The sequence below is a fragment of the Pteronotus mesoamericanus genome, unplaced genomic scaffold (assembly GCF_021234165.1).
Source record: "Pteronotus mesoamericanus isolate MK-2021 breed Mesoamerican mustached bat unplaced genomic scaffold, CSHL_Meso_final scaffold_54, whole genome shotgun sequence".
Lineage (NCBI taxonomy): Eukaryota > Metazoa > Chordata > Mammalia > Chiroptera > Mormoopidae > Pteronotus > Pteronotus mesoamericanus.
In genome coordinates this window covers 79,168,446-79,185,757 of record NW_026555321.1, presented here as the reverse complement: position 1 = coordinate 79,185,757, position 17,312 = coordinate 79,168,446, and the positions used below count along the sequence as shown (strand labels likewise).

The following is a 17,312-nucleotide window of genomic DNA, read 5'->3' as shown; positions in this document are numbered from 1 at the left end:
CTGCTTTTTAAAACATTACTTTCTGAAACAAAAAAATCTATAAATAATCATTTGTCTTGGTAAAGGGAAACTGTTTAGATTGAGAAAACTGGACAGATCAGGTAGTCATCATTCAGGTTCTAGTGTTTCTCTTGGGGTTGATTTTAACTGAAAACAATTTTAATGTAACATCAATAAGATAAAGTGAGCAATGGCACTGAAGCTTGCTTATGGTTTTATATTCTTTCTGGATAAACCCTTTCCTTGTCAAGAATCATGGATTGAGGAGATTGTCTTAATTTGATATCACACACAGCTTTGTTGCTCTCTTCTTTTCCTGTAGTTTGGTGAATGCTTGCATTATATCCCTCAGCCCTAGGTAGAGGCAGACATTGCTTCCACAATGGTCTGGGGAAATGTTTCTGGAGTTACTCTTGATTGTCTTGGGGAAGCCTGGGCATGTTTTTACAATAATGGCTCCAAATGAGTCCTGTAGCTTTATTTGAACAACCCCAGCCTAAGGTCCACTCTATTTCTCTTCATTTGGCTGACTGGAGTTCCCCTGGGGACCTCCCTGGAAAGTGACACTAATCCAAGCAAAAGGATTATCTGTTTTGTGGATGGCAGTTTATCCACAGATCTTTAGTGTTCTATTTCAGGTAGGTCCTCCTATTTTGAATATTTAGGTATGTTACTACTGCCCTCTACAGGTAGCAATGTATTCCCAATTAAAATTTAATCCTAAATGAAAACTGAAATGATTCAAATAATATATTGCTTAGTATATAATAATAAAGGAAATAGATTGCTTGGCAGAATTCTGTACTAGCAGTATGTGGTTGGGAATAGTACTTGGCAATCTTGGGCTATGCTATTGAGAGGCAAATGGTCTACCTAATTTATTTAGGTTTCTTTTTCCTTATTTCTTTGCATATTAACAATTTATTTTCATTTTTTAATATCACAAACTTCAATCAGAAAACTTTAAAAAATATTGTGCATGCAATTTACAAATCTGACAAAGGAAGAGTATCCAGTTTACTTGCATTATACTATTTTTAACTTCACAGCCAATTAACACATTTTAAATCATTAAGTACATGTAACAATGAAAACATCAATGCATTAATCTGGTATGCACATGTTCATGTAACACTACTAGTAATTTCCCTGGAGCATTGGCAACATGTAGATGGAGGAATTTCCCTCAAAAGCAAGTTTAAGGGATTAAATATCATCATCATCATCACTAAGAATAAAGCTGCTGCCTATGTAGGGCCCCTCCTTCGTGAATATTCCCCAAACCACCCACAGTCCCTTTCTTGTCAGAATTGTCAAACAGCTTCTCACAGGAATCCTCATCAAACAACTTCTCAGTGGAATTGTCATCTTTGAACATGTTTTCATCTATAGTTTTTTCATCCTTTGCATCTATTTCATCTTCTTTTTCATCTGAATATTCAAACATCTTTTCATCTGCATCATCTTCCTTCTTTACATCAGCATCTTCAAGTCCCTTTTCATTTTCTTCATCCTTTTTTTCATCACACTCATCATCAAAAACTTTTTTACATGCATCTTCCTCTTTCTTTTCATCTGATTCTTTGTCAAACTCTTTGTCAGAGCCTTCATCAAAAAGTTTTTCAGAGCTGTCATCTTCAAATTTTGATTTTTCAGACTCATTTTCTTCTAACTCTTTTTTGAGAACATTTTCATTAAACTCCTTGCCAGACCCACTCCCATAAAACTCTTTTTTGAGGCCATTTTCTTCAAATTCTTTTTCTGAGCCATCTTCAAACAGCTTTTCAGAGCAGTCTCCTTCAGATTCTCTTTCCAATCCATCTTCTTCAGGCTCCTTTTGGGGGCCATTCTCTTCTTCACTCTCCGTGGTGGGGTCATTTTCTTCAGACCCCTTTTCAAGGGCATTCTCTTCAAAATCATTTTTGAGTTGCTTCTTTTTGGATTCTCTTCCAGGACTATTCACTTTAGACTCTTTTTTAGGTTTCCCTTCTTCAAACTCTTTTTTGGGACTGTCTTGTCCATACTCCCTTTCAAGGTAGTCTTCACACTCTCTTTTGGGGTGGTTTTCTTCAGACTTTCTTTCAAGATAGGCTTCTTTAGATTCTTTCTGGGGACAGCCTTCTTCAGCCTCTTTTTTGGGGCCACTTTCTTTGGTATCTTCTTCAATTTCTCCCTCATCTTCTGGTTTCTCAAACTTCTTTTCATCTATAGGTTCTTCGAATTCCATTTCAGTTGCAGCTTCTTGAGCATTCCTTCTAGATGTGCTAGGGTGCTCTGAAAAATGCCTTACTCTAGAAAGCCCTTCCCTTTCTGAAATACAACTGGAATTTGAACACCAAAGACCTTTATTGGCCTCAGGAGCATTGAGGAATGCCTCCCATCCTTTCAGCCTTTCCTCCCTTTCTCTTGTGGACTCCTCCACCCGATAATCTGTAGTTCCATCCCATGCTTGGGCAGTGATTTGACGGCCACCAAACCACCGTCCATTGAGGGTTTGAATACAATAATCAGCTTCCTCTGGATTCCTGAAGGACACAGAGGCCACACCATCTGGGTGTCTGTCAAAGAGAAGGAGCTTCCTAATTTGTCCAAACTTTGAACACTCTACTTGAAGATCTTCTCTGATCTCATTCAGCACCAATGGGTCATTCTCAAAATCCATAGGATGAAACATATTTTTGATGATAACAACTTGCTCGTGGCGCTTTCGGGATGGTCCATCCCTTCTCTCAGGTCTCCAATCCAACTGCTTTTGTTGCAAAAGCAACTTTTTCTTGTAGTCCTTGGACTTCTTCTTCTTCTTCGAGGCATCATATTCTCCCTTCAGTTGAAATTTTGCTACCTCGACATGTAATTTATAACCTCTAATTTCACCTTCATCCAGAAGTTTCAGTGCAAGATCCACAGATTCTCTTTTCAAATAGCAGCAAAGCCCATCTCCTTTAAGATTTCCTTGATCATCTTTGTAAAGCTTGACCTTAAATTCTTCTGTTTGAGAATCTCTCATAATAATACCAAACTTGGACATGAGCTGTATAAATTCATCTACTGTAATGTCTGGAGGCAAACCAGACACATATACATTTGTATTTCTGTCTTCTTCAACATGAAACCATCCTGATTCAGCCTTTCTCTTTTCTCCCCTCTTTTTGGGATCAGTGAGTTCAGGGATTTTTCTTTGTGGAGGTTTGTCTGCAGGCCTAACACTAACATCTTGTATATTCAAAGTAGAGCTAGATGCACTGTCATTAGAATAGCCATAGTTGGCTTGATATAGAGCAATGAAATCTTCAGTGATCTTGGGGAACCAAGCCTTCTTCTCCAGGTCCCACTCATAGGGGGTGTCATCTGGTTGCGGCCCAAAAGCATTGGTTTCTCTACTGGGATCTTTCTGGGTATTTCCATCTTTGGTGTCCCTGTACAATTCTTGCATTTGCAACTGCTCATCAAAGTCATCATTTCCATAGAAGTTGTTGCTGCTCATGCTGCCAACTTAGCCCAGGGGCATAGTCCATGTGAGCTTACAGGCTGAGATGAAGCTAGAGAGGAACAGAGAAAATCTATTTAGGTTTCTTAAAATAATCATTTCGGTACCAGTCAGCTTTGTGGCTAGAAATGTATGCTAAACTCATACCCAAACTTAAGGCCGAGGATTATCATGCTTTATATTTATGTCATGTCGAATTAATTAAAGTGGTTTTCTTACCAGCAGATCTGAACCATGAGAAATGTTAAGTGAAATCATTCAGGCAGAAGGAAAATGATAACCAAATCCCCAAATCTGGCTATACACAAAGGAATAAACAACACTGGCAATGATAACTATGAGAATAAATTAATTAATTCTCATTAAAAGACTTTAAGCAAAAATGATAACACTGCTTTCTGGGTTTTATAAAATGTTATGAAGAAAGTAATAAAGATCAGAGTGAAAATTGATGAAATAAAAAACAGAAATCAAATGGAGAAAAAAATCAATGAAACTGAAAGCTGGTTCCTTGAGATCAAGAAAATTGCTAAATCTGTAGCCAAATGGATCAGAAAAAGAAAGAGAGAACACACTACTAATTACCAATACAGTCATGTACCACATAATGAAGGGGATATGGTCTGAGAAATGCGCCTTAGGTGATTTTGTTGTGCGAACATTGCAAAGTTTAATTATACAGTCCTAGATGGAATAGCGGTACTTTTATATGACTGGCAGCACACCAACATCACCACAAACACCTGAGTGATGTGTTGTGCTATGATGTTATGATGGCTATGACATCACTAGGTGGTGGGGATTTTTCAGTTCCATTATAATCTTATGGGATAACTGTGGTATTTGCATTCCATTGTTCACAGAAATGTCATTAAGCAGCACATGACTACATCAGGAATGAGAAAAGTAACCTCAGTACTAATTCTATAGATATCACATGAATAATAGAGATTATTAGGAACATTATCATAATAAATTAGACAATTTAGCTGAAATGGATAAATTCCTTGGAAGTAAACTATAAACGTTCACTTAAAAATAGCCTAAATAGCCTTATATCTATTAAAGACATTGAAATTTAGTAAAAAAAAAAAAAAAAAAAACAATAAAAAAACTTCCCATGAAGGAAACTTCATGCCCAGATGACCTTACTTATGAATTTTGTCTTCAATTTTTACAGTCAAAAAGTAATACATGCTGAATTAAATGCATCCAATTATACAGAAGTGTTTAAAGAATCAAAATTTAGCATATCACAACTCACTCTTCTGTTATCATTGTTGAAAAGCTCTTTGATGTGTGTCATAGAATTTTGTTCTGTACACACACATATAAACTTCCATTTAAACAAAAGAATTATTATGTCCATGTTACCTGAGCTTGCTTCAGAACTCAAAGCTCTATATAATTTTTTTAAACAGTTGCATAATACCTCAATGCCTGATATTGCATTATTTTCTCCATTCCTCTGTTAATGGACTAAATTTGTGTTGTGCTATGGACTGGATGTTTATGTTCCCTCAAAATCCATATGAAGAAGCTGCAATGCCCACTGTAACTACATTTGGAGATAACACTTTTATAGAAGTAATTAAGGTTAAGTCAGAGTGGTATAGTCCTGATCCAATAGCATTAGCGTCCTTATAAGAAGAAACAGGAGAGAGTTCTCCTGTGAGCTTGCTTTCTTTCCCCATGTGACATAGGGAGAGGATGGCCACCAGCAAGCCAGGAAGAGAGAGCCCTTACCATGAACTGAAATGGCCAGCACTTCCAGCCTCCAAAGCTACAAGAAATAAATTTCTATTTTTTACCACCTTGTCTATGGTATTTTGTTATGGCAGCCTGGGCTTACAAATATAGATTGCTTTTTATTTTTGTTTTGCTATTATAAAAATATTGTATTGAAAACCCTTGTACATTTATTTTTGCAGCAGAGATTCCTGAAAGTCTGATTACTTGGTTATGGAGTGTGCACATTTAACATTTGGGTAGATACTTATGTTTTCAGCAGTACCTAACTTTCTGTTTGGATGCTTCTTAAGGATATCATTCTGTAGTAGCGAGGCCATGTTCCCCCCATAGCCTGTAATCTGCCTTCCTATTTGGAATGACAAGTTAATCAGGTAAGGACAGTCATCCACCCACTTTCTCCACAGGAGCAGTACTAACATTTCTGGCTGAAAAATGTCTGTGTGTGATACTGTGGTAGTGTCCCTACCCAACATTTATAGCTCTTAGTCCCTGGGCACGAAAAGTGCCAGCAGCACTATATCCCTAATCCCACACAGTTTCAAAGACCCTCGAGGGAGTACCTTCCCTACTCCTGGGATCTCCAAAACATATATCAAGTTTAAAATATTAGAATTAAAGGGAAGAGTTTTGTGACCCCATTGACTTGTTATCAATGAGTTATTTTAAACAGCTATTATTAAGGTTAGTATTTGCAACTTTTTTAAATTCTAATGCCAACTACTTTTTGGTAAGAAAGTCCATCATTAATTTAGACTGGAGTTTCACTTATAAATGCACTCAACTCATAGCATCATTTTAAAAAATGCAAATAAGCAGAACAATATAAGGAATACCTATGTATCTATTACTCAGATTTCAAAAAGTCAGTATTTTGCAATATTTGGTAGAGTTCTTTCAAAATTTTACTTCACAGCTATAACATAGGTATCAGGTAGGGCCCCTTTATATCTTTACTCAACCACTTACATTAAATTAATGGTTATATTTCCCTATATATTTGTGGTAGGCAGAATGTCTGTCCTAACCTGTGGAACCTGTAAAAGTGTTAACCTGTATGGCAAAAGAGAACTAAGGTTGCAGATGTAAAAAACCTTGAGATGGGAAGAGTTGTTAGGATTACTTAGGTGGGCCCGATCAAATCATATGAGCCCATAAAATCAGAGAACCCTTACCAGCTGTGCTCACAGAAAGATACCATGTTGCTAACTTTGAAGATGGAGGCAGTGGGTCATAAGTCAAGGAATGCAGGCAGCCTCTAAAAACTGGAGAATGCAAGGACATAGGTTGTCCTCCAGAGCTTCTAAAAGGAACTCAGCCCTTCCAAACAGGCCAGTGAAGACCCATGTCAGATAATTTGCACCGGTTTAAGCCAGCAAATTTGTAGTAATTTGTTACAACAGCAATATAAACATAATGCAATATTATGTTATTATAGGTATTAATAATCACTGCATAATATTGGTTTTGACTGGTTTAAACGTTGGCCTAAATCGAACATTTGTAGTAGACATGAATTGGTTATACTTATACATCTCTTTCAGTGCTTATCAACGAAAATATGCTGTTGTATACACCTAACCTCTAGATACAGTGTAGTATTTATTACTGATCTTAAAGAGAGTACCTGATTGTCAGATTAAAAAACTGGGTGCCCTATTAAATTTGAATTTTGGCTAAAAACAGTTATTTTTTCCGATATAATTGCAAATACTGTACAGAACATACATTGTTTGCTAAACCTGCAACCGGAGGGCAAGATAACTTTTATGACCCACGTCATAAAAGGGATAAGAACGCTTGCTTCGCTGAGCTGTTAAATCCAAGTGAAAGTCAGCCTGTTTAAAAGCAATGAATTCAACTTTTCAAAAGAATGCCGGTTAAAACAAACGAGTTTGGCCTGGCTCTGTCTCCAGCGGGTACTTCGAACTGCGGCGGCCCGTTGGATTTCGGGGCTCCCCCGTGCCAGTCGCGCTTTACCCTGCCTCCGGACAGGCCAGTCCAGGCTTGTGCTCCGGGAGTTTGGGTGAGGGTGCTCGAAGTCGCCAGGCCCCAGGACTGCAGCCCCGGGATCGGAGTAACTCCCTCTTAAGACACCGCCCCTCGGCAGGCTGTTTTGGGCTTTCCCGGCTTCCGCCTTCCGGGTGGTCACATGCCTCTGGTCACGTGACCGGAGCTCCTGTCATTCTACTGCGGCTACTTCGGCTTTCATCTGCTAGTGCCGCCCTCAACGTCTCCTTGGTGGTAGAACCTCTTCACTTTTCGGCGTCCGAGTGTCCTGTCGCCGCTCAGGCCTCCGGACCGGGCGGAAGAGGTTCTGACTCGGCCCCCAAGCTCTGCTGTGGCTCCAACGTCCCGGACCGCCCCATCCTCTCTGCGGCTTTTGGGTGCGTTGGGGTCTCCAGAGTTCGCGAAATAAGGCCGCGCTTCCTCAGGTTGTTTCGTCTGGGGCACCTGCCCTGGTGAGGCGACCCCTGCGGTTTATTCACCCTCCCTGACGCGTGCTGGTTTCCTGCCACTCCGGCCCTTCCACCTCTCCTCCGGTTCCGGGTTCCAATTTCTTTCCTTTGAGGCCTTCCCTGGGTTTATGAAACGCAGAGCCTTCCCGGCAGGGGCAGGGAACGTGAGGGGCGGGCTGGGAGAGGAGGAGGACGGCAAAAAAAGGTATGCTTTCCTCAGGATCGGGTCACGGCCCTGGCCTGCTGGAGCTTTGCCTTGTGCAGGGACTTAGCTGACCGCCCTGAGACACCTTCAGCTTCCCCCGGAGGGGCCGCTGGACTCCAGTCCTCTTGGTTCCAGGGTTGCAGCTCGGGCCGGAATGAGCCAGCTTCTGCTTGGACCCTGCCAGTGCACCTCACTCTTGCTTGTTTAGGCAGCAGTCCTCAGATGTAGAGATTAAGTTCCAAGCTGACTGAGGTCTTTGGGATCCCGGAATAGAAGAATTTTAGGTTCTTTGTGGCTATGTAACCATGAACTTATACTTTATGAAAAGGAACCTCACTATGTTTAGTGTCATGATAAAATCAGGCTTAAACTTTTATCTATTTAGGTGTGATAATTACTTAAAAGCTCATAATTGTAGGTTCTTGTCAAACTATAATTCCATTGTTGGCTGTACCTAAATTGTAATTGGTATTTGCTCCAAAAATTTTTTATAAAATTGATTTTGACAATACTATGGACTTTGGTTGAAAAACTGTATCTTTTAAGAAATTACATTCCCACTTTGGTTATTTTAATTCGAATGAGTAATTTTAGAAAGGACTCCGGTTTTTCATATATCACTTCAAAATGATGCTTAGTAAATGTAATAAAATAATTGATCCCATTGGTACTATAAAGGTTTTTATTTTTTCAGAAGAGAAATGTAGATCCCAATTGTATATAGTTAAAATATTTTCAATATTTTCCTATTTTTATATGCCTGTTCATTTAAGCATGATTTCTGATGTCAGTTTCTTAAATGATCACTTTAAAAATCTTACTGCAATATTGTGCCAATGATTAAGAAAAAACTTTCTGGAAAATATCTGTAGAGAACACTTTTATGGAGCAGTGTGTAATTGGGCAAGATTTGAAATATAACGATATTAATATTTAGGATATTTAATATTTATGTGGAATGCATGGAGAGATTGAAGTGATAATGATATTATTCTTTATAATTGTAGTAGTTATGAAAAATAATAACACCTGGTATTCTGGTTTTACCTTACATCAATATTGAAGATCTGTTGGAAAACATTCAAGATTATAAAATTTAGATGACCAAAATGGATATCCGGGGTGCTGTGGATGCTGCTGTTCCAACCAACATTATTGCTGCCAAGGCTGCAGAAGTTCGTGCTAACAAAGTGAACTGGCAGTCCTATCTTCAGTAAGTACTGAAATGCTGTGAATCATGGGTAATCATGTGCTTCTGGATCAGACTTTCTCATGGTCATACTTCTATGAGAGAAATACTGGAAAAATTCTACTAAATGTTGAAGAAAACACTTCCTTCGAATAATTAGCTGTCACAGGGAGGTAGTGTGGTGGAAACAGCTTGTGGCTCTGGTGAGGAGGCGGAGCTGCTCACAGTTGTGCGCTTCTAGTGAGTAAGAAACCATGGGATTGAGTGTTAATGGACTATGGACGGAGGAAGATAAATGTGCAAAGCCTGCCCCCAGCTCAGTATGCCTTTGTGATCAGTGTGGGGACAGATAGTGTTGCAGTAGAGCTCAAACAATTAGAAAAAAGCATACACATTTGAGTTCAATACCTGGATTTGCATTCTGGTTGTGTCTACTGGTTTGGTGATCTTAGGCAAATCTCTTCTCTGAGGTTCATTAAAGTAAATATGAACTGGGTATACATATATGACAGGGTTTATTTTACCTCCCTGAAGTAATGTATTTAAAGTATTAGCACAGTTGAATACAAGCATAAGTATGCTGAATATATTCTTAATAAATTTCAGTTTTTTCCCTTTCCTTCTTGTGTACATTGAGCTTTAGCATGCTGGTGTTCTGTATTTATCTGTAATGTGCTCATTTATTCTTGACCATATTTTATCATATTGACTTTATTTCATATCTGTTAATTTTGATATAAATGTCAGTTATTCAGAAAATTCAGTTCAGATTTGCATATAAATTTTGAAAAAATTGAGGAATCTTTAGTTTTATATTTAATAGTTTGCTTTGGTGTAAGAAGGATATACAGTGTACACAATATGAACCATTTATTTCTGTTAATGTCACTTATCAAATGTTTATTGACTGCCTGCCAAGTTTGAGGCATTTTCCCAGGCTTTGGGACTACAAAAAGATAAATTCATAATTTAGTAGGGAAGCCAGATGTATAATCAGATCATTTTAATTCAGCATGTTAACTGTGATAATAGAAAAGTGCGCAGGGAATGATGAGTGCACAAAAAAACCCACCAGCTAATCCTACCTCTAGGAAGTTTTCCTAAAGGGGATGTTCAAAGGTAGGGAATTAAAAATAGCATTCTAAGTGGGGAATAATACATGTTTTGGAGGCAGGCAATGGAGCAATGAGGCTGGAAAGGCAGCCAGGAGCCACTTGTGAGGGTCCTGTGTGCCATTGTAAGGAGTTTGGACTTGATTCTATCAGTCAGTGCTTTTCAAGGTGAGTCCTAAGCTATGAAACCCAAGGTTGACAAGAGGTCCAATAAAGAAGCTCTGTCTGTAAAACACATGAAAATGATGGTTGAAGGGAGGTGGGATTATACATCTCAGAGCCTTTTGAGATCACTCACCATCCTCATTAGAGTTCCAAGGAGTAGGGTGTTTTTGAAATCACTTTATTGAGTTGTGATTGATAAACACAAACATGTACATATTTAAGATATAACAACTTGATGAGTTTGGAGGTAAGTATATAGTCATGAAACCATCACCACAATCTATGCCTTAAGCATATCGATCATCTCCAACAGTTTCCTCCCACCTTCTTTATTTTACTTTACTTTGTGATAAGAACACAACATAAGATCTACCCTGTTAGCAAATTTTTAAGCATACAATACAATATTGTTAACTATAGACACTGTGACATTCAGTAGCTCTGTAGGGCTTATCCTATATAAGCGAAACTTTGTATCCTTTGATTAATACCTCCCCATTTCTCCCTCCTGCCAGCCCCCAGCAACCACTGTTCCACTATTTTAGACTACTCTTATAAATAGGATCCTGTAGTGTTGTTCTCTGTCTGGCTTATTTTACTTAGCATAATGTCCTCCAGTTTCGTTCATGTTGTAGCAGATGACAGGATTTCACTCTTTTTTTTTTTTTTAAAGACAATAATATTCCACTGTATGTTAATGCCACATATTCTTTACCCTTTTATCCATCCATGGACACTTAGGCTGTTTTCATATGTTGGCCATTGTGGAGAAGGCTGTCAATGTACATAAAATGCAGGTATCTCTTTGAAGTACTGATTTTCATTCCTTTGGATATATGCCCAAAAGTAAGGTTCCTGGATCACATGGTAATTTTATTTTTAATTTTTTTTAGGAACCTCCATACTATTTTCCATAGTGACTGCATCAATTTATATTCCCATCAGCAGTACACAAGTGTTCCCTTTTCTCTACAACTTTGAAAACACTTGCTCTCTTCTCTTTTTTGATAATAACTGTCCTAACAGGTATGAGGTGATGTCTCATTGTAGTTTTGACTGGCATTTCTCTGATAATTAGTGAGGTTGAGCCTATTTTCATGTACCTGTTCACCAGCTTGTTACTTTTTTTTTGTCATTGAGTTGCATGTGTTCTTTATATAGTTTCGATATTACCCCTTATCAGATACATGGTTTGCAAATATTTTCTCCCATTCCATACAATGCCTTTTCATTTTGTTTATTTCTTCTTTTGCTGTGCAGAGCTTTTTAGTTTTATGTAGTTCTGCATGTTTATTATTGCTTTGTTGCCTGTGCTTTTGGTGTCATACCTAAGAAATCATTGCCCAGGTGAATGACGAGAAGCTTTTTCCCTGTGTTTTCTTCTAGGAATTTTACTGTTTCAGGTTTTATATTTTTCTTTAATTTATTTAAGTTGATTTTTGTGTATGGTATAAGGGTCCCATTTTATTCTTTTGCATGTGGCTGTCCAATTTTCCCAAACCTGTATATTGAAGATACTATCTTTTACCCATTGTGTGTTCTTGGCACTCTGTTCGAAGATCAATTGACCATATATGTAGGTGTTTGTTTCTGGGCCCAAGATGCGCAGTTTTAAAATTATTGTCGTAGTTATTAGAAACAACTGAAGTTTGTAAAGCGGGAGTTAGATGACCAGATTTATCTTTTGGTTGGATTTTTCTTCCAACAATGTATAGGATAAATGGATAGCAAGCCTAGATCTAGGGGAAGGCAATGGCAGTATTCAAGTTGTTGGAATGGATAGACTTGGATAGAATTGAGAATATCTTAGTGATTGATTTGATGTGTGAGGGTGAAAAAAAAATCTAGGATGACTTCTGCATTCCCCAAAGGGAATGGATTATTGTGGGCCCACCGACTCCAGGGCAGTAGAAAGAGGGACTTTCTGGTGTTTTTCTTGTTCATCTATATCTGTGTAATTGTTTAAATCCCCTGTAAAATTAGGATTGTGAGCTGTGTGTCCTAATGTTAGTGCAGAGTGAATTTAGACTAGAGTACAAAGAATTTCATGTTCATAAAATCTGATTCTGTTTATAACCTAAATAGAACAATGTTATTGTTGATGATAAACCACTGGCTGACTGGAAGCAGTTGCTTAGCATTGGAGCTTGGAACATTTTTAGTTATGTGGAGATTTTTAATTGCTTTGCCTTCTGTTCCTACTGTTCCAAGGCCTCTATACAAGTTGTATTCTCCCTTTTTCCTATTTCTGCCCTTTATTCAGTTGTCCATGTCATGAATTTCTTTTATAAAACTCCTCTGTTTTTATGCCTGTGCTGAAGCGTTAACTCTGTGCCTGCTGTTAAGCTGTTGGTTGTGGGTACACTAGTGGGTATGAAATGTGTCTCCCCTAAAAGAGCTTACAGATTGTTAGGGGCTGGACATGACACATGAATTATCCATGAATCTTATATCCTAGTATATTCTGATAAAATAAAACCTGTGGAAGAGTTTCCCAATTTCAAAAGGCAAATGATGTTTTATCCCTCACAAATTGTGTTATTATGAAAATGCAGTCTTTTAAAAATGTATTTATGTTTGATTGAACTTTTTCTTTCTAATTGACCTAGACATACATAAGTGAATGGGTGTGGCTATATTTCAGTCCAACTGGAATTTAGTAAAACTATATCCTGAGGACATGAGAATCATAAAATATTATACTTTCTCTTGAGTTTAAAGTTTAATAAAGAAACAACTTTTAACTGAAAAATTAATACTTGTGGAAAGCCTTAAAATGAAGATATATTTAAAGTTTTCTCAGACAACAAAAGGAGTGAGCAGATAATTACCTGGGAGCATTGGTGATGTCTTTACAGAACACATAAAGATAATTGTAGGAGTTGTCTTAAGTGGAGGAGCTGGGGGCTGCTGTGAAGGAAACTCCAGGCAGGATGCTGAGACTTGGAAGAACATGCAGTGCTACAGGGAGAGCTTTAGATAGTGTCCTGTGGCTCCCTGCAGGCTGTTGCAGACCAGTTTGCAGCACCTTCATTCACCATTTCGTAGGCTGAAAAACTAGGAGTCATCTTCACTCTTATCGTTCCCTCATACTCCATATCCTATACATTAACAAATTCATTTAGTCGTACATCTGATACAGGTCCCAGATCTGACTACTTTTCCCCAGTTTCATGGCTATTATCCTAGTGCAGGCTGTCGTCTCATCTCATGTGCTCTCTTGTTAGAATTAGAGCCTCTCACCTGGCAGGTCTTCTTTAACTATTCCCCCATAACAGCAATTCTTTACATAGCTGTGAGATGAGAGTCATTTTAAAAAATATTAATCAAAGAGATTATGCCACATTGCTCATAGCCCTCTAGCTGCTCTGATGTTCTTGCTCTTTTTCACAGCAACCTTATTGCTGCCCCAAGGTCTTTGGACTTGTATTTCTGTCTTTCCCCAGATCACTTGGCTCACTAAGTCACTTCATTCAGGTGTCTGTGCAGGTGACTTCAGAAAGGCCGTCTCTGAAATTCAGCTAAAATATGTCACTTTCTAGCTCCTTACCTGGCCTAAGATTTTTCTTTTTCCATAGCATTTACAATCCTGGCATTATCATGGTGTGTATGTGTGTGTGTATTTTTTAAAAAATATTTATTTTTGTCTTTGTATATTTTCTGTTTTCCCCACTGGAATGCAAGCTCACAGAGAGATGTCTAACTCATAACTATGTTGCCTGTTCTTGAAGGTATCTGACACATAGTAGGCTCTCAATTAATATTGACTGATTAAATCATGAATGAGCAGAGTACTTGTTGGAAAGTGGTGGAGATGAGTGTTTGTAAAAGGAAGTAATGTATTTGGTAAGTAACATACTGTTTCACGTGATTTTCATAGTAATACTGTGACATAAATTTTTCTGTCCTTTAAAGATGGGGAGAAAGCTTTTCAGGTAGGATAAGTAATGTGTACATGCTCATATGGGTTTTACTTAGTCAAATGATTAAGGTAATTTTTATTGAATTTCTCTGCCTAAGTGCTAGGTTGAGCTGCCATTCAAATTAACAGTCTGACTGCTACGAAAGGAGTAATATGATCAAACGTATGTTTGAGAAACCTGGCTGGTAGTAAGTAAGAGAGGTGTGGAGGAAGGTTGGATTAGAAGCAGGGAAATGCATTGGTGGACTGCTACTTTAGAGGCTGGGAAGTCAAGAGGAAAATTATATTAGGTAGAAGAATTGTTAGGACTGGTCCCTCATTGGGCATGGGTTGCTAGAGAAGAGACCAGAGTCCCTAACCTACATTTAAGAGAAAAGATTTAAAACAAGGAAAAAAAAAGGTTTCTTGCAACAAATGCAGTGAAGACTGACTTCAGAAGGAATGTCTTGCCAAATAAAAACAATTATTTAAATGGAAAAGAAAGCTGAAAAATTATAAGAGCACCAAGTATAATATACACTTTCTTAATGGTAGAAGAACTGCTTCTTTTTCACATACTTATCCTATTTACAAAGGTTTTGATGTGCTTTTACACATTAGCACAGCAAAATTTGGGGGTGATATCATTTTAGCTAGGGAGTTTAGGTTTATGCAGACATTTCATTCATTTTGGGGCCAGAACCAGACAGGATGGCCCCATTATCTTTGTTTGTTCCAGGGTACAGAATGTATTTTGTCTTTAGTGGTATATGTATGACATGCTTAGCCACAATGGCAACAAAACAAAGTATGTATTTTTTGCTTCCATTTTCCCATTAGCCAGGCCAGGGAAGGAGTGGGGGTGGGGACATATGTATGTTAGTCATCTCTGTTCAGCCACTGTAGGGTCTGGAATGCCTCTCTTACCTATGGGAGGGGAGGTTCAGTACACACACGTGAACGAGGACTGCAGGAGGTTGACCTGGAGCTCAGGCTGTGAGTTAGCAGTGCAGAGAGTAGAGGGGAAGGGAGCGCTTGAGGAGAACCCATGGGGTGAGAAGTGAAGACAGCTTCCCATAGAGCCCACACACACAGAAGAGATGAGTAGGTAAAGTGGACTGAAGAGTAATTACCTGAGGAGGATGAGAAAAATCCAGAAGTTAAGCAAGAGAGTGTCAGGTGTGGCTGCATCGTCACCTGCCTCAGGGATCTAGAAAGACAAGGACTGAAAATTCTCCTTTGGGTTGGTAGGGAAGGGATCGTTGAAGCAATACATGAGAATAGTTTTTTAAAAAGTCATGTTAAATAAAGGAACACATATGAAAACAAAGTTGTGCTTAAAACTGGAACTGATAAAGTCCAGAAACAAGAGTATAGAAAATAATTTGTTATGTAGTAATAGTGTTTACAAAACTCAGGAAAGATAAAGTAAAATACTGAGACTTTGAACACAAAAATGTCAAGATCTTCTTTGGAGGGAGGGAGGTGTGTGGTTGTGGGTAGGGGTAGCAGGTAGTGTGAAAATTCAGCTCCCTTATTTTGTGAAGGGGACAGCTCACCTTCTCAAATTCTCCCGTGCACTTAGGGAAACTTGTCTTCTTCAGGATTTTGCCTGAACTCTGACTGTGCCCTTTGCTTCAGTGTGCCATGTCCCATACTTCATCCCTGGTCCTCCTGGGAGCGCTTTCTTCCTAGATAACCTGCACACTAATCCACATCGCAAGGCCTGCTGCCACTAGGAACCTAACCTGAGACAGCTCTGAAAAAGGACCACACTTCTATAATTATGCATTTTGGGAAACCTGCTTCAAATTCAGTGTTCCCTGATTGGGTTTTGTTCAACACTAGTCCCTCAACATACTCTGGGGGCAGCTCTTTAAACTAGTGAGTTAAAAAAAATATATATTGATGCTGTTTGAATGACAAAGCACATTACAGAAACTTTTAAAATACTAAGTGTGATTTTATTTCATGGTTATACACACCAAGTGCTTTTGTTTGTGTGTTCTCATAATCACTCTTTGGGGTAGGTCAGGTAGTATTGTAATTGCCTTTTTACTGGTGTGGAAAATAATAGAGGGATAGTGACCTGCCAAAATTTCACAACTTGATTTGGAACACTTCCCCAGATTGACTCAAATTCTGTACTTTCTTACCATACTGATGATCTGAAAGAATTGACATATATCCTGAACATGCATCCTCAGTGTGCAGTCTCACTGAGACTAGCAAGGCTGTTCTACTGACATGTATTTTCACATGAAAGCATCACACAGTGGGTTTGCTGTGACAAATTTTAGTCCTTGATGTGTGGAGCATTTGGGAGGTCAGGCTGGATTGGATTGGAAGGTGTCGGGTTCAGTTGTGATGATGTTGCATTTGTGACAATGGTAGAGATAGAAATGGAGATGGTGTGGGAGAGAGAGAAGATAGGACTCTGTTGATTTGAATCTCACTGAGGAAAAGAGTTTGGGAAAGAAAAGTCAGATTCCAAAGACTGAGCTCTATAGAGGAATCTTGAAGAGTGAAGAGCCATTGAAGAAGGGACCACTGGAAGTAGGAGGGAACAGAATAGTATGGGGTGATTGCTGGGAGGACAGGGGATCAGGATGGAGAAGTAATTTTTTTTTTTTTTCTCCTGAGAGGAGGAGGATCACCTTTTCCTGAGTTTGGTGGAAGAGTATACTGGAGAAAATGATTGTAGAAGTTCATGTGAAGTGACTTTAGTTTTGATAAAAGGCCAAATTTTAGCTTGGAAGGGGATTAAGGTGGGCTTTGGATAGTGGTAACAGGCGCCATGCTGTTGCATGCTTACTATGGGCGAGGCACTGTCCTAACCACCTCATGTGAATTGTATAATTTCATCCTCAGTTCAACCCCTTAAAAACAATGCGGTTATTGTTGCTGTTTTACAGACGAATTAACTCAGATCCAGAGAGGACACGTAATGAGTAAGTGGTGGATCTGGGCATTGAACTCGCATCTGTTTAATGGCAGAGCCCATGAATCAACCCTCATGGTTTACTACTACTAAGGAGAGAGGAG

At 38.7% G+C, this 17,312-nt stretch overlaps 3 protein-coding genes across 5 annotated transcripts in view; 1 reads left to right on the top strand and 2 right to left on the bottom strand.

Moving 5' to 3' along the window:
- Positions 1-440, bottom strand: part of RGS20 (regulator of G protein signaling 20) — a 97,435-nt gene extending 96,995 nt beyond the window's left edge. The window contains 1 exon segment of the mRNA XM_054594861.1: positions 263-440. Coding sequence (XP_054450836.1) covers positions 263-440 — 178 coding nt within the window.
- LOC129087836 (HIV Tat-specific factor 1-like) lies at positions 139-7,025 on the bottom strand. The gene is made up of 2 exons (XM_054594860.1): positions 6,965-7,025; positions 139-3,539 (listed from the first exon to the last, which is right to left on the bottom strand). The coding sequence occupies exon 2, from the start codon at positions 3,482-3,484 to the stop codon at positions 1,229-1,231; it is 2,256 nt and encodes a 751-aa protein (XP_054450835.1). The 5' UTR covers positions 3,485-3,539; positions 6,965-7,025; the 3' UTR covers positions 139-1,228.
- Positions 7,026-7,414: 389 nt separating this feature from the next.
- ATP6V1H (ATPase H+ transporting V1 subunit H) overlaps positions 7,415-17,312 on the top strand; it is a 142,123-nt gene continuing 132,225 nt past the window's right edge. For 2 of the 3 annotated variants that reach the window (XM_054595542.1, XM_054595540.1), the window contains exons 1-2: positions 7,415-7,623; positions 8,966-9,113. In XM_054595542.1, coding sequence (XP_054451517.1) covers positions 9,001-9,113 — 113 coding nt within the window. In that variant the 5' untranslated portion in view covers positions 7,415-7,623; positions 8,966-9,000. Of the gene's footprint in view, positions 7,699-8,965; positions 9,114-17,312 lie in introns of all 3 variants that reach the window. The other variant, XM_054595541.1, reaches the window with a different exon arrangement.

Coding starts and splice junctions, on each gene's coding strand:
- LOC129087836 (XM_054594860.1), bottom strand. CDS start 3,484: ATGAGCAGCAACAACTTCTATGGAAATGATGACTTTGATGAGCAGTTG.